This window comes from Cheilinus undulatus, linkage group 9 (genome assembly GCF_018320785.1).
Source record: "Cheilinus undulatus linkage group 9, ASM1832078v1, whole genome shotgun sequence".
Lineage (NCBI taxonomy): Eukaryota > Metazoa > Chordata > Actinopteri > Labriformes > Labridae > Cheilinus > Cheilinus undulatus.
In genome coordinates, this window is record NC_054873.1 from 37,740,383 (window position 1) to 37,756,645 (window position 16,263).

Consider the following 16,263-nt stretch of genomic DNA (forward strand, 5'->3'; position numbering starts at 1 on the left):
ATGCTGCTGCCATTTGTTGGATGTGAAATTTGGATCAACTGGGGAATGCAGCACTGGGAGCCAAGAAAACTAGGAGGAGAGAGACAGAGGGGCCCATATGTGAGAGGGCCTGAAACAGGATCTAGCTGATTGTGGATTTCTCTCAGATGCCATCACTCTGCTGTCTTTGTCTGCACTCTGCTACTCTCTCACAGCAGCTTTCTACTGAAAAGGAAGCTTAAATCTCAGGCTGAAACAATGACGGCTAGATGCCACTGTGATTAAGTGTTTTTTCCTTTACTGATTGGATCAGGATTACCACAAGATTTGACAAGTCTGAATTATATTCCAAACTTTAAATGGCAGTTGGGACAATTTCAAAGGGAAGGAAGGAAAAAAACAGAATATTTCCAAAGTAGCAGAAATAATAAATAGCAGAAACATTTATAGAAGCACAAAAGAAACAATTCTTGGTTAATGATTTTACTTTTTGAGCATGCAGTTTAAGTTTTGAGAGGTATTTAGGGCAATATGCTTTTTTTTCTTCTCTTATTGTTATGTGTGAGCTAAGGTTACATTGCTGCATTGCCTCTTATGAAAACCTAAGCTTAAAGAAAGCATCAAGTATTTCTGTTGGGCCCCACTCAAACTTTGCAGTGATTCCACTGCACGTTTTTACCCCATACAAAGGTTGAACTGAAAGTGTGAAGATCAATTTGAAAATGTTTGACAGCTGAGCAGCTCTGCAGGACCTCCACAGGACAATCCATATCTTTTCATTACACACTAAAGGCCTGTACACACGGCTCAATATGTCAATAAGGTGACCACGTGCAACCAGAGCTTCAGGGTTGTGATCCAGACAACACAAATCTCAGAGACCACTGTAATGGACAAATAATAACATAATTTCCTGCTTGGTAATATTCTTTCTCAATGCTGTGTTGCTTGTTTCAATTTTTTAGCTCAAGTGAATAAAACTGATATTTATTATTACTTTTATTGTCTAACAAACAGCAAGATGTTACTTTGCTCCATCTCAAAGCTTGAAAAAAATGGTAAGTTGGAATGATCTGTCTTGAAATGGAAGGTAAACCCTGAAAACACATTGACCCATTCAGGATGATAATGCTACAAGAGATTTGACTGTGTTACAGGAAGCTGGCATGAAGATGATGGCCTGTCATGACCTCAGCTTCCTATAAACAGTGCATACCAGTATGTGTGGGTGTCACAGACAGCCAAACCCAGCACTTCCCTAACCCCTCTATCCAATTCCCTCGCTTCCTCTGTAATGCTGTTAGCCACTCGTAACCAACTTCATTCATACTTGAACCAACATCCTACTCACTCTCCAAACTGAATTATCTGAAAAACACAGATCCGTCACTGTGTGCTCTGGGGCAACAGAGACAACTCTGGGACAGACACTGTGGGAACTGAGCTTTGGCAAAAAAAAAAATCCATGTTTTTTCTTCACAGCTGAAAAAATGCTGCCGATGTTAGAACAGTAAGACTGCACAGTGCACAACTAGAGATGTAAATATATCAAAATTTTATATTACAATTATAGTGACCAAAATCTCACAGTTATCAGTATCATCATGTTATTGATAAAATGTACTGAAAATGCACTGATGTGAAAAGTACTGATGCATCACACTGAAATCATTCCAGCAAGTTCTATATTAACAAAGAAACAACACAAGTAAATTTAGCATCCAAGAGCAGTACCACTTTTTGTTTGTTTAAACTTTAAATTTTGACAAATCAAACGTAAACATGAAATCCTGTGCATAAGCAAAGGTACTTTGTTGATAAGGTTGCACAAATACTTTGATGCAATGTATCACCACATGCTTAGTTTAAACCACACAATATCTGTTATCTTTACATTTAAAAGGACAGACAAGTACCAAAACTTCCAATGAAAGAGCAGAAATACACTTTATATTTCTACCCAGCTCCTTATCAGTCTGACTCTTTATCAATACCACAATAGATGGGCCAGATTCGATCCATCCGACCCAATGTCATATTCATATTTTATTGATACTTATGTTAATCTGATGTGAGAGATTGGACTTCATCCAAATTCTGACACACGAAGGTTAAATAGATTTACTGAGAATTAAGTATTATGCATTTTAAAATATTTTTTGGTCTTTGAATAAAAAATCTTACACATAATACCACCAACATCAATAGGCATATTAAGTATAGTATATAAGTATATATCAGGTATTATTACAAACGCATCAGATCGGGACTGAAAAAAGTAGACTGGTCCATCTCTACGTAAATACTACTATCTAGAATTTTCTATTGTTTGGTTGAAAGACCAAGCAACAACGCAGAATAAAAGCTGGGTAGAGCTCAAGTAAAAAAGTTTAAAAGGTTTGGATTCCATTTGCTCAGCCATTTTCCCTGGCTCTCTTCCGCTGTCGTATCTAAAGGACAGGCTAAAAGCCCAATAAAGAAAATCTTAAAAAATAAACATACATATTCAAGTTTCTTAACAAAAAATAATTTCCTGGAGTTACATTTGAACTCAGCATATTATCATTCCCCCTACGTTACTGACCTTTACCACATCATAACATAACCGTCTTTCAGCTTGTTAAGTGAGCTGATTAACGTCCATTCTGCCAGTTTCAGCAAGGATTTCAACACTGGATTAGTATTTTTAACCAGTGAGACTTGCTCTTTTTAATTGAGCCAACAGCAAAATGTATGTGCTATGCTGCAGACAAAAGAGCAGAGGAGAGAGAGAGTATGTTCTCCTAAGTCCCAGTCAACCTGTGTCCTTTTCCTTTCAACTCAGTAAACAAACCCAGGTAGCACGGCGTCTGAACACTACTTACAGCCGTATTCAAGAGCAGTTATCGCCAATGGTTTTAATGATAACTGAAACAGTATGACAACCGTAGAGAAATTTTATCACAGTTATTATTAAAACCAGAAATGGTTTCATCCCCATGTACAACTGTTCTGTACAAACCATCTTTAGTTGAGCTGTCAACTTGTCATCCTGAGCAGCTGAGTGCACTGGATGCCTCAAATGCTTCACTCCTTTTAACCTGCGCTGATGACCCACAATCACACAAAAATGAAAACAAACTCAGGTGAGCGACAAAGATGGATGGGCAGGTGTGCTCACATACACCCTCACAGGTACCCTCTAATGAAGAGCAAACACAAGCATGCACATCATCACTCATGGGTCCAATGTGAAGGTTTCCAACTTACCTACAACCATTAATGTGAACTCAAACCCTCTTTTGACTGACTTCCGATACACCTGGTTGGGGAGATTGGCGAAGCCGACGTATCCCTCCAGGTTCCGCTGCTGAGGAAAAACACACAGACACACGGTCAGTCACTAAAGGAATTGCATCAAAACAAACTTAAATCTGTATCTAAGCTCAAAGTATAGCCCTGTGATACAGAAAAACAGAATAATCAACGTTAGCTGCCCGTGTGCATGAACCACACACAGAGACCCTGTAACTATGGTATTTTACATGTCTGTAAACAAATACTTAGCAATAAAAGTTTTGGCTTCAAGCAGACACAGTTGTGAGCCTTCAATTAGTATTTGTGTGTCCTGCAGCAACAGAGCCCCTTTGAAGGGAAGCACAGCTGAGATAAATACAAGAGAGGGAAAAGGGTGTTTTAAGATGAAGAGAGAGGTGAGGGGAGGCAGTCTTTAACAGAGAAATAACAGGGAGCAAAGAGGAAGTGATGACACCCGTGCCAGAGCCCAACCAAAAAAAAAGCAAACTGAAACAGAAAAGTGACATAAGCCAATAAACCAGTCTGATCGTTTCTTCAAATGAACCGAAAAAAAGGCATCAGAATAAACAAAAAAGATCTCCCTACGTGTTGAATCATGGTGAAGAAAGTAGCTCAGATCACAGCCAGGCTAGGCTCCCCAGCTGCTCTCCCTTATTACCGCAGAGTTTTTCTCTTTATCCCCTTCTCCCTTCTCCATCTCCCTCTGTCTCACTGACTCCCAGCATGCTGTCAGATAACCAGCCCCCTCCAATCACTGTGCATGCATGGTCCTGCACGCTACGTGAGGCAAACACAATCGATTGTGGGCCAGCATGCCTTGCTGCGAGTGGCCTCCCAGGCTCTGTCATGCATGGAACAGATGGAAGAGTGCGGCTCTGTGTTCATGGGTTTATTGAAACAGCAGGACATGCAGCAGACCCTCTGACCTAATCAAACTTCAAAATAAAGTCACAGAAGAGACATTTGCCTGGACATGGAAGCAAATTAACATGGCCTTCTAATAACATTTGTTTCTAGTATGAGGTTTTTACTGCTAATGAACAACTAGCTCATCTGCAGGGTGTAAAGACCCTCTGGGTTCTGTCCTTAGTGAAGCCTCCAACCCAGAAAAGCACTGAGGGGATCCTTAATGTCGGCTACCAGCCAAACTTTTCATGCAACACAAGAAGAATCACATGTAATAAGACATCTCTAAAGTCATACATGGCATGCAATTCAAAAAAATTGAAGAAAATTGTAGACATAGTACCCCTAAAACTTTAATGAGGAGCTTGTTCACACAAGTCTCAATCAATGTGAAGTGTTCTCTATCTGATAAGGAATCTTTCCTGCTACATCAACTCAGTAGCTTACCCTGACTTCTTCAGTAATTTTACTAGGAGGCTAGCAGGACAAATTTAAGACATAATTAGGTTAAAAGATTCAGCTGTTTTCTGTTCTCACATGCAGCTCATGCTTAAAATTTTGGGTACATTTTAAGGTATTTTGTTCTGGATCATACACAGTGTTGTCTGTATCACAAGCGTTTGTGCAAGCCTAATTTGGATGCGTCCTCGCTGCTGAATAAACCAGCAAAACTATGACCTACAAAAGCTGCTTTTAAACAGTCTTCTCCTTGGTCCCAAGCCTGAACTTAAAGAAGAGCAACACCTGATTGTTACTTTAAACAGAGAAGGCTCCATATTTGTTTAGCCTGCAGGCCAACTGCTTTTGTGTAGTTAACTGTTTAAAGATAATCTGACAGAGGAGACAACAGGAAGTGAAAACATTTTCTGGAACAATTATTCTTAAGTATTGACTTTATTTTCACCAAATATGCTATAATGAGCTTTATTTCTTTTACTGAACGCCAAAGAGAGAGCTTTAGTCTCAGACACGCAAGATGCAATTTGCATTTATTTCTTACTCTTAGCTTTAGTTAAATAAGGCATATCTGTACTGTATTCCCACATTTTGTATCATTAACTGACCTTTAGTAAGCTGAAGCCTCCACACCACCACCACTAGTGATGTAATAGACATACAGCATGCTGGAGAAGAAAAGGATACAATCTATTTGCCTCATCAATACACTGATGTATGCAGCCCAACAGCAGGCAGAACTACTCTGGACATGCCTGAAGCACTTTCCACCATTTCCCTCTTTGATCCACCCACATACAAGTTTGTGTGCATGTATTACATAAACTCTCCTGGTCTGTCCATTACCCAGTAGCTGTGATGTGGGTGGCACAGCTAATAAAACAGCGGAAATCATTAGTGCTGGCTGCCAGTGTTCAGCTCCTTGAAGCTCTGTGTGCATGTAAGTGTGTCTTACATCTGTGGTTATGTGTGAGTGGGCACCTAGGGGGTCTGTCGATCAAATATTGACAACATGAGACAAACACATTTGCTTGTAATGGGGCAAACTTTTTATCAAACACATACAGGAATGAATGTAGAGTCCTTAGACATTGTATCTGCAATAGTATCCAAAATATATACAATGCTGCAAAGACTCATCCTTAATTAAATGTATTACAGTTAAAAGGTTCATTAAAGTGACTGTTGGAGTGGAAAAAGGGAAAACGAGGGACTCCATCTGGGGATATAAAGGGGGATAAGAGAGAGCAAGGCTAGTCAACCCATACTGTTGATGTTAACCCCTCCCCCCTCCACACAGTGGGTGATAGTAGCTGCCTGGTTCACTGACATCATCTGTATTTCCAAGTCCCCCCACACAGCAGCTGATGCCCTCAGCTGTTTTAAACTTTCATTTATGCCAAACAGAATATTAACTATTCCATAAATGATGCATCACTTAACACTACTGAAGGAGACTGGAAATCTTCTGATAAGAATGTCAGTGCAATTTCTATCATTTACTATTTTTAGCACACAGAATATTTTGCTGACAGCTACAGCAACTTTGTAGTGACACAGAAACATAACACAGACACAATATGTGGTGTGAAGAGAAAACTGTGCCTGATCTGTTTAACTTGAAGCTGAATGCAGTGCGTCGGCATAAAACACCTAAAGCCAGCCAGATGTGGTTAATGGTTCTTCCTGCAAAATGAAGAATCAGACCAAACTCCGTTCAAGAGTTATACACATGAAGATTTGTCTGCTGGGGTATAGAGACGGGCTCCAAATCTTTTAAATAATAATAATAACTCCTTTCTATAATTCATGATTTATAACTATTGGTTATAACTATTGGAGCAATTTCCAAGCAGGACACTAGCACAATATCCCCGACTTTGATACAATGCATCTAAAATGCAAACTACGTTTGATTTGCTACAAAATAACATGCTTGATAAGTGATGCTGGCATGGTCATGATTCGTTTTTAAAACCACAGTATTTACATAAAACATTTTATTTAGTATAAAAATTGTCACCGACTTTAACAAAATATAATATCAGTTAGTTAGAAATAGGTTTGCTGTTTTATTAAGTCATGCATTTGTGAGAAAACTCAAACAATCCTAAAACGTACAGATTGTAAATGGAGTTTGGTTTGCAGTTCTTTCTATAAACTAGCTATATAATAGCTCCTTACCAGTCGCAGCTACAGCCATTATACGTGTTTTTTTATGGGGATTTTAATGCAACGCATATTTAGCACAACTGCAATAACAAAAGTTGCATTTTGGTGTTTCTTAAAAAATGTATGGACTTACAGCGATGCTCGGAACCGCAGTCTCTGGTCGCTCGATCATTGTACTGTCCTGTCACCACCCAGCCGACAGTCACCGATGCATACACCGAAAAAACGTTTAAAAGAAAGACGAAGCGGGGAGAAACGCCCTTAAAAAGCCTCCGGCATTCACACACTAAAGAAACAAAGTGCGACTGAAAATGAATGAATGAGGTTAAATTACATATGGCCGCGGATACTACAACCAGATGTAGCACTGTGAAGAAAAATGACCCAACCGTATTTTCTCTCGTGAGACCAACTACCCGGATGTATCAAAACACTTCCGGTCAAGGATTTCACAACAAAATGAAACATATCGAATGCGTCCGATTTAATATACAAAACAGTTTCCTAAAACTGGGGTTCTCAAGCTTTTTGGGGCTAGGGACCCCTTACAGGGCAGAAAATTTTCCAAGGACCCCCACATAACCCTCACGCTGATTAAACATATATTAACTGCCATTTGTACTCCTAGATGCTGTTTTTTAAACTCTTCAACCTAAATACTCTTGTACAGTTGAGTGTGGCGTCATACTTTTTGTGATCCTTTGAGCAGCCAAATAAGAAGCCCTCTGTGCTTTTTCTTGTCCTTTTTGTGTGTAAGGAGTGATAAATTCATGTGTTATCTCCCAGCTGACTTATGTGGGAGTTACTGGTTTAGTATGGTTGTTTTATCTGGTTCATATATGTATTCATCTGACTTTTAATTACAGGGCATTACTTTGATAATTTATTTTGAATTATTTTGCAGACCCCCAGGGGTACCCTGGACCCCACTTTGAGAACCACTGTCCTAAAAGGTTGGAGCACTGTGTAAAACTTGAATTAAACAGAATGCAATCATTTACAAATTCAGTAAAACCATATTTTATTTACAGTAGAGCATACCCAACATCAGATGTTGAAATTGAGACATTTTATCATTTAATGAAAAATATTAGCTCGTTTTTTATTTTAATGGCAGCCACACATCCCACAAAAGTAGAGACAGGGCAACAAATGACAGGAGAAGTAAGTAGTGTGAATGGAGAACTGCTGGAGGAGCATTTTGCAACTAATAAGGTTAACAGGTAACAGGTCAGTAACATGACTGGGTATAAAAGGAGCATTTTAAAGAGGCAGAATCTCTCAGAAGTAAAGATGGGCAGAGCAGAGGTTTCACAGTCCACAAAAAAAAAAGCATCTGACAGTTGTGCAACAATTAAAAAAAATTGTTCCTCAATGTAAAATTGCAAATACTTTGAATATCCCTCAATCTACAATGCATAATATCACCAGAAAATCCAGACAATCTGGAGAAATCGCTGTGCCCAAGCGACAAGGCTGAAGATCGATACTGGATGCTGGTGATCAGCAGGCCCATAGGTAGCACTGCATTGAAAACAGGCATATTTCTGTACAAGAAATTACTGCATGAGCTCAGGAACAGTAACCATTTTCTTTCAACACAGTTTGCTGTGCTTCCAGAAATGCAAGTAAACACTGTATCATGCAAAGAAGAAGCTGTATTTGAACAGGATCCAGAAATGCTGGCTTCTTCCCTGGGCCAAAGCTAATTTGAAATGGACTGCATTACAATGGAAAACTGTTCAGAGGTCAGATTAATCGAAATTTGAAACAAACAAACAAACAAAACAAAACAAAACAAAACACGGAGACTGTGGCCTGTGGACTACAGAGAAGGACCACCCAGTTTGTTATCAGCACACAGTTCAAAAGCCTGCATCTCTGATGATATGGTGTTGCATTAGTGCCTATGGCACAGGCAGCTTATACATCTGCAAAGGTACTATCAATGCTGAAAAGTATATACATGTTTTAGAGCAATATATGATCCCATCCAGACAACGTCTCTCTCTGGGTGGGCCTGGGATATTTCAGCAAGACAGTGCTAATCCATATACCTCATCCATCACAACAACATGGCTTTGCAGTAGAAGAGTCGGGTGCTGAACTGGCCTGCCTGCACTCCAACCTTTTTGTAATTAGGGTTGTGCAGCAAAACGATACAATTAAATTGAAGCTGATGTTTTTAATACAACACAAACCTGAGAACAAGCGTTAATTTTTTGTGGGGGGCTTTTATTTTGAAAATTAAACATATTTTCTGTCTGTTCCTGGCTGTGTATAGCCAGCTTGATGTGCCTGTAGGGGAGCAGGATCCCCTTTGCTATTGGTCCAAGAAGAACGTGATCCAGTAAATGTGCGCGCGTGCGCGTGTGAGCGTGAGGCTTTCATGTGCTGGGGGCAAAAAATTTGTTGCCTTCAAAGACTCTTGTGAAAGCGTTTCAACAGAGTTACCAGCACAGAGGCATGGTAACTTGAATGCAACCTGACAGTTATTAGCCTTCATAGAGGCACAGCCATCATAACATGAAATAGGCTAAAGGAAACAAACCAAAGTTTTACATCTGAGGCGTAGGCATGGGGAAGAGGAAAACATTTCGGACAATCTTTAGCTTTATCAAGCTAATTTCACGCCATTGCCTGTAGCCAAGAATTTATTGTTACTCACAAAAAAAAAAAAGACTTTAAAATATAGGTCTTTTGAACAACATTGTATTAGTTATTGTTTGGTGAAGGTGAATGTCATGTGAGGCAAGATTACATTACATACATCCGTCTCACTATCTCTAATTTATTGTGAGCTAAATGTAAACAAAGGCTGGAATTCAACTTTTTTTTTTTTTAATCTCTTCTGCTCTTTAGATAAGTAACAACCCCTTAAACAAAGACAGTAAAAATTCATGTTCCTAAAATAGCTCCTTAAATAGTTCTTAATTTTTGGCCTTCACCTCAAGTAGCTGTCTTCTCCTTGAGATGGCCAACTGTCAAAGAGAGTAGGCAGCTGAGACATTAGAGTTTCTGATGTCCAAACAGCAGCCATTTATTCTTGTTAGGCCACGAACAAATCCAAATATTTACATGCATGTCGTTCAAGTTTTTGCAGCTGCTTGATGTAAAAGTTAATTGTACGGTGGCGCCCTCTGGTGGTCAACAGAGCAACTGCCATTATTTTTAAAAACTTATTTAATGCAGATTTTGTCATCTCTTTCACCTTTAAAAATAATTCTCTTGGGTCTCAGCAGTTTCTTTAATCAAAATTATCTCCTGAAAATGAAATACCTGATACAAGCTGGTATGGAAAAAAAACAAAACAGTAATACAGTCAGTGAAGATCCAGATAATTGCTGACTGGTTAAAATGAAGCTGTATTTTTAATTTAGATTTCTCTCAGGTTAATCTGCACCATAAGGGACTTTTATTTAACTTATGGAAAAAAGAAATTAAAAATTATTACAACATTATTATACAAATATTATGGGACAATCATACTCAAGTTAAAATACAGTTACTTTGATTAACATGTGTTATTTTAAAACATAACATATCTCTGCCTGAATTCTTGAAGATATCCTCCAATTTTAAATGGCGGGGATGACAGAGGCCCTTCTCATCACCATTTCCACTGGAGAACATAGTTTCTACTGGAAGAAAGATGGGAATTCTAGGACTTTCTACATATGACAATGACAAACAGTGATGCAGGCTCAAGATGTTTGAGAGGTAAGGGTGCAAATAATAAAAAGGGAACTGGCTGTATGTGGTGGGGTACCACACCCAAACAAAATGTCATTCATTTGTGGAGCAACAGTAAGAAATCAATGACTGTTGACTGTAATACAACAGAGGAGTTTTCAGTGGCAATTTAACAATTTATGTCACAAAAATACACAAGTTAGGATGTTAGTGAAAATAAAGATTATTCCAAGGTGCTTACGAAACGTTGATGTATTTTCTGCACTACTGGACATGTGTCCTAAAGGGCACTTCTTCAGGTTTTGTCCACAGCAAGGGCACCCTAGAGGACATTTTATTACATTTTGACATCTGCAAGAGCAACCCAGGGGTCACTTTGCCAAATTTTGTCCACTTAGAGGGAGACCTACAGGCGACTTAAACTGTTTTTTTCCAAACATCATAGTACCATGTTCTATATTTAGTCCACATTCTTTACATACAGGCACATCTCAAAAATTAGAATATTATGTTAACATTTTATTTTTGATCTACTTCAGACAGATAAATGTCCATGTATTCTAGATCAGTGCTCTAAAATGATGTGGCAAGGCACACTGGTGTGCTTTCAGGCAAGTTTAGGTGTGCTGTGGGAGTTTGTACAATTGATTTCACAACTATACAACAACACATGTTAAAGGGACTATTTTGCATGGATGTGAAGATGGTGTGTCTTGAGAGTTTGGCGTGCTCTAAGGTGTGCTTTGGATAAATAAAGTGTGAAAACCTTTGTTCTAGATTAATCTCATGCAAAGAGAAACACTTCAAGACTTTTTTGTTTCACTCTTAATATTTGTGGCTTACAGTTAAAATAAATTTAAAAATCCATCTCAAGATATTAGTTTATTGTGGAAAAGTCTTATTTGCAAAGGTTTCCTGAGCCTTCATTCTCTCATTCTGGTTCAGTAAACACAACTGCAATCATTAGGAAGACTGCTGACTTGACTGTTGTCCAGAGGACCATCACCGACATCCTTCTAAGAGGTAAAGCCACAGAAGGTCACTGCTCAAAGGCCAGGCTGTTCTCAGAGGCTGCATCAATGAATATTCAGGAGAAGTTGACTGGAAGAGGAAAGTGTGGTAAGGAAATGTGCACAAGCAACAGGGATGAGCTTAGCCTTCAGAATATTGTCAAACAAAACGCTCACAGTGAAGCCAAAACTATCAGAAACTGGTTCACTGACCATGGTATTACTGTGTTTGATAAACCAGTCAACTGGTCTGACCTGAACCTCATGGAGAATCTCTGGGGAAATGTCAAGAGGAAGATGAGACACACCAGTCTCAACAATACAGCAACATGTGCAAAAGGAGCTCCAACCAATTACTGAGGGCATAAATAAGCATAGTTTTTAAGAAGGTCAACATTTGGACTGACGGTTTGTAATATTATTTAATCAATATTTTAATTTCTAATGATGAATATGGAAGTTTCACTTTTTGAATTAAATCACAAAAACATTGATAACTATTTGTTTATAATATTTTACTTTGCCCCCTTTCATTTTTAAAATTTTTTTATGTTGTTCTGTTATTGTTAGGGTTTTTGGAAGGTGCTTTTAATGCCACAGCGAAGTGGAGATGGAATATTACACAGGCCATCCTTTAGGATGTATTTATGAAGTTTATTCTACTTACTGGCCTGTTTTGTACCTGTATATCAAAAAAGCTAATTGAAGATGATGAAAAAGCCCAATCTTATTACTTTAGTCCTTTTTAGGTCTAAGTGTTATCTGACTCCTGCATGTCTAACGCTCCCAGCCCTGTGAGAACAGTGCTTATTATACACAAAGCAATCTTGACCTTGCAGAACGATTAAAAATATCAAAAACAGAAAGAATTTCAAGGAGTGCCGGGCCAGTTTAAAATACTGATTTGTATGCTTACATCCCAATCTATTCAGCACTTCTGGTTCCTCAAATAACTGACTTATTCAACAACCAGTTAGACAAGAAAGAGAGATTAAAAACAACTTATGCTTAGATTTGACTTTGCTTTTATTTAAAGAAACAAATCAGTAGTCAAAGCACAAAGAGATAAATATATTTTCTTACTGAACTACATCAATTATCAGTGTGAGTAGCATAGAAACAGCTGGTTATAGCTTATACTGATGACAGTAAGTGGAGTTGGGAGACATTGCTCTTGTACGAGTACTTTCTGGAAACAGTGCAACAGTAATTCACAGTGTTGGTGGTCATACTTACACAATTGTACTAAAAACTGTACCTATTTTTATATATATATTTTAATTAAACATATACATTTTTAAAATGTAAAACTATTCTGCAATTTAAAGTAAATTTTCAACATTCAGAATTTTTGTTTAAAAAAAAGTACAAGCATTCAACAAAGTCATTCTTTTAAGGATATATTCATTCTATCTACTCTTTTTTGTGTTTAAATGAATTCTATATTTGGAATAACAATAGAAACATAGCTGCTGTCTAGCTGAAGATTCCAGCCCTGCAGACCAAATGCTGAAGATAGTGACATACAGTATGAAGTTATAAAAGTTGCAGCATCATGACACATCAACTGGCCAGATTATTTTAGTCTGAAGGCTCCGATTTTGATGTGGTGTTTCCATGGTTACAGGTTGGACATCTCCCCTGGGACTAGTTTGGAGTCCAGGTAGCTGATGAGCTCCTTCACCCACGGGGCTGTGGGCTTGACGCACAGCTGACGGCCTGCCACTGTCTTCAGCCTGAACACACACATAAACACACAGTCAGATTTAGAGCGTGCAGGTACAGAGAGATAACAGACACGATGCTTTTGTTCTCATACTGTGGACTTACAGGATGGCAGAGTTGGAGCACCGCTGGCTGGTCCTGTGGTATCCCACCACCCTGCTTTTATTCACTGGGGTCTCATTAAAATTGAAGCAGCATCTCTTTGGCCCAACACGGCGCATACCTGCCAACAAAATAGTACAGTGAGTATTGTTCAGCACACTCTCAGGCTCATTGACATCCTCTGCTTGTTCCTTTCTTTGTTCCCTTTTTAATTTCCTGTTGGCCTTCATAAGGCCAAATCTGATACTAATTTTTTTAAAGCTTGTTCCATGTTCAGTTTTTCCATTGTGCTACAGAAAAATGTGACGTCTGTTGAATGGAACAGGCTTATGTCACCTGTATTCAAGTCCTCAGACAACTAACAAGGCCCACAGTGCTGCCTTTATATAATATAATATAATATAATATAATATTATATTATATTATATTATATTATATCAAAACAACAAGATTTCATAGATTTTTTAAAATTTTGTATACCAGTTGTAAATTCCTTCAACATTACTTATTTTTACCTTCATAAATTTTGGTTTTTCAAATAGTTTATATCTTAATACTTTGTTTGTGTGATGCTGCAATTCCTAAATTTATTCTCTAGAGACTAATAAAAGATTAGCTTAGCTTGTCTTATTTATTTTTTTAAAGATAAGTAAGACTATCATTATAAACATTAATTTTGAAACTCACATATAAGGGCATGAGCTCATTAGAATAAATGGTTCCCAAAAAGATTTACTAAAAAATAAGACCACTTTTGCTACGTATACTTTTTAATCAACTTTTTAGTCATCTACTGTACGCTTCTTAATGTCGTCAAGTATGACTGTCATGCTCAGTCTTACCTTCACTTATAGTGATGACAGCCAGCAGCAGCACACACACAGACAGAGCGAGACGAGGGGCAGCCATCCTGGTGAGAGTTTGTCTTCTTCACTGTGTAGCAGTGTGTTGAGGTGTCAGTTGAGCTGTAAGAGCCAGTCCTTTCTGCTGTGTGAGCTCCATCCACCATCACATTTATATAGCCCTGGAGCTGTAAGGGGAAAACCTTGTCTGACTTTTGGAATTAAAGGTGAATGACGTGTCAGTGTGGGAGTTTACAGAGGGGGAGTTTCATGTATGGGTTTGTCCGGCATACCACCACTTCCCTAAATGACACTGACTGATAAACATTCAGAAGAACTGAGCTAGAGGAAGTTCTCCAAATGTGGTTTTCCCAGTGAATTAAACCTTTTATCCATGACGAAAACAACACTGTGCTATGTCCTCTCTTCACAGCTATTAGGTGAATTGCTGACATCATGGATTTTCTATTATTTTAAGTAATCATCTGAAAGTTGCACGAACATTTTGATGTAGCTCAGTGCAAACACCGCGTATGGCCAGATGCCAGCATTGTCTTGTTCCTTTTCATGTTTGTCTGTGCTGCTATTTTTCTGTTCAAACTTAAGTTGGTGCCTTTAAACAGAATATTGACAAAAACGCTCACAAACATATTTGTAAGCATATATCTATAAGTACATATTAGCCATTTCACATTAATAAACGCCAGATACTAGGGACAAAAGCAAACTCAGCCAGGCACAGAGGAGTTTTGAAATAACTGTTAGACTGTGTGATGGGTTGTTGCTATTGGAAGACTGCAATATGTGATCATGATCATTACATACAATTGTTTATATGTTCTCAATAAAGTCACATAATTAGCATCAGAGCTGGTGAAAATTGTTTTCTACCACTAGTTTTTTCTAACTCATCTCCTCCTATTAACAAAGAGGTGGGAAGACAAAAGACTGACTTCTTCTAGATCAATTGTACTGATCACCCTTAGAGGACAGCATGATCCAGCTCCTTGAAACAAAGCTTTGGTCCTCTTGAAGCAACATTAGATCTTTCTAGTCGGGCTTGACAGAGCAGATCAACAGGCTTTCACGACAGGTTGGGGTTATTCTGCACTGGAAATCCCTGCATGATCACAGACAGACTTCTTCAGTTCATATCACGTCTCATGAATTATCAATACATTTTTTATTCTAGCTAATGATTCTCTGTAAATCTGGTCAAATTAAATCTAGCAAAGTTTCTCTCTATGGAGGGTGTTTTACTCACCATAGTATTATTTAGCACTGTAAGTAAAACGGAAGCTGAAAAGTTCAATGTTTTTTAAAAGATAAGATGAATTCTACTCTAGTTAACTGAAATACATGGAGTGTCCCTCCAAGACAGTGGCTCTTCACTGGCAGGTTAGGACCCAAAAGTGGGTTGTGGAGCTGCTTTCAGTGGGTTATGAATTTGTGCCTGGAAATAACTGATTATATTTACCCATTGACTGTAACTGAGTAGCTTCTTCTGGACTTCTATTTTTTTCTACATATACTCTAAAAAGTGAGTGTTTGTTGAAGTAATGTAACTGATCCAATTTTGTGCTTTAGCAGTGGTAATGTACCTTTGTAGGCCATTTCAACTTGAAATTGCAAGCTATTCCTTTAAAGTAGAATAATGAGCTCAGGTAAAGCGCATCAAGGTTACCTGGGTGTTTGCTTAATCTGCAGAGTTTCCCAGAATGCCTTCAAGAATCAGACACTTTTGCACCACGAGTGAAGTTTTCCTCCAGTTACCTACATGTGGGAACCAGCTGAAACATAAACAGGTAGACATGCTAATCTCTCTAGAGGCACCTTCTTGAATAAATGCATCATTCAGTTTCTGATTGTAAGACAGATCAGTGATTGCTAAGAAATGTAGATGTATTGTGGACTAAAAACAGCTGTCACAGCTTTGACTCTCTGAGTTATTAGAACAAATTTTTAGTTTTGAGTGACAGTACTTGTCCCTTTTAGTATTTGCTTTCATTGTTCTCAAATTATTTGAATCATCCCTCAATCTGTGTAGATTTCCCAGGATGCCTTTCAGCATTAGACACTTT

At 38.3% G+C, this 16,263-nt stretch overlaps 2 protein-coding genes across 6 annotated transcripts in view; both read right to left on the reverse strand.

The window, feature by feature from the left end:
* LOC121514917 (septin-7-like) overlaps positions 1 to 7,200 on the reverse strand; it is a 62,590-nt gene extending 55,390 nt beyond the window's left edge. Inside the window, exons 1-2 of one of the 5 annotated variants that reach the window (XM_041795358.1) lie at positions 6,944 to 7,200; positions 3,229 to 3,325 (exon numbers count right to left, since the gene is read on the reverse strand). In XM_041795358.1, the coding sequence (XP_041651292.1) occupies positions 3,229 to 3,325; positions 6,944 to 6,982 (136 nt within the window). In that variant the 5' untranslated portion in view covers positions 6,983 to 7,200. Of the gene's footprint in view, positions 1 to 3,228; positions 3,329 to 3,861; positions 3,889 to 6,943 lie in introns of those variants that run through there. The other 4 variants (XM_041795357.1, XM_041795361.1, XM_041795360.1 and 1 more) reach the window with 4 other exon arrangements.
* Positions 7,201 to 12,521: 5,321 nt separating this feature from the next.
* Positions 12,522 to 14,364, reverse strand: ccl35.1 (chemokine (C-C motif) ligand 35, duplicate 1). Its single transcript, XM_041796029.1, has 3 exons — positions 14,183 to 14,364; positions 13,344 to 13,461; positions 12,522 to 13,249 (listed from the first exon to the last, which is right to left on the reverse strand). Exons 1-3 carry the CDS (start codon positions 14,247 to 14,249, stop codon positions 13,135 to 13,137), a joined length of 300 nt encoding a protein of 99 aa, XP_041651963.1. The 5' UTR covers positions 14,250 to 14,364; the 3' UTR covers positions 12,522 to 13,134.
* Positions 14,365 to 16,263: the final 1,899 nt, after the last annotated feature.

What these genes read in the sequence shown, in the direction of transcription:
- ccl35.1 (XM_041796029.1), bottom strand. Translation starts at nt 14,249, where the DNA reads ATGGCTGCCCCTCGTCTCGCTCTGTCTGTGTGTGTGCTGCTGCTGGCT. An exon ending in TGTCATCACTATAAGTGAAG is followed by an intron (nt 13,462 to 14,182) that starts GTAAGACTGAGC and finishes TTTTGTTGGCAG; the next exon opens with GTATGCGCCGTGTTGGGCCA. An exon ending in TGCTCCAACTCTGCCATCCT is followed by an intron (nt 13,250 to 13,343) that starts GTAAGTCCACAG and finishes GTGTGTGTTCAG; the next exon opens with GCTGAAGACAGTGGCAGGCC.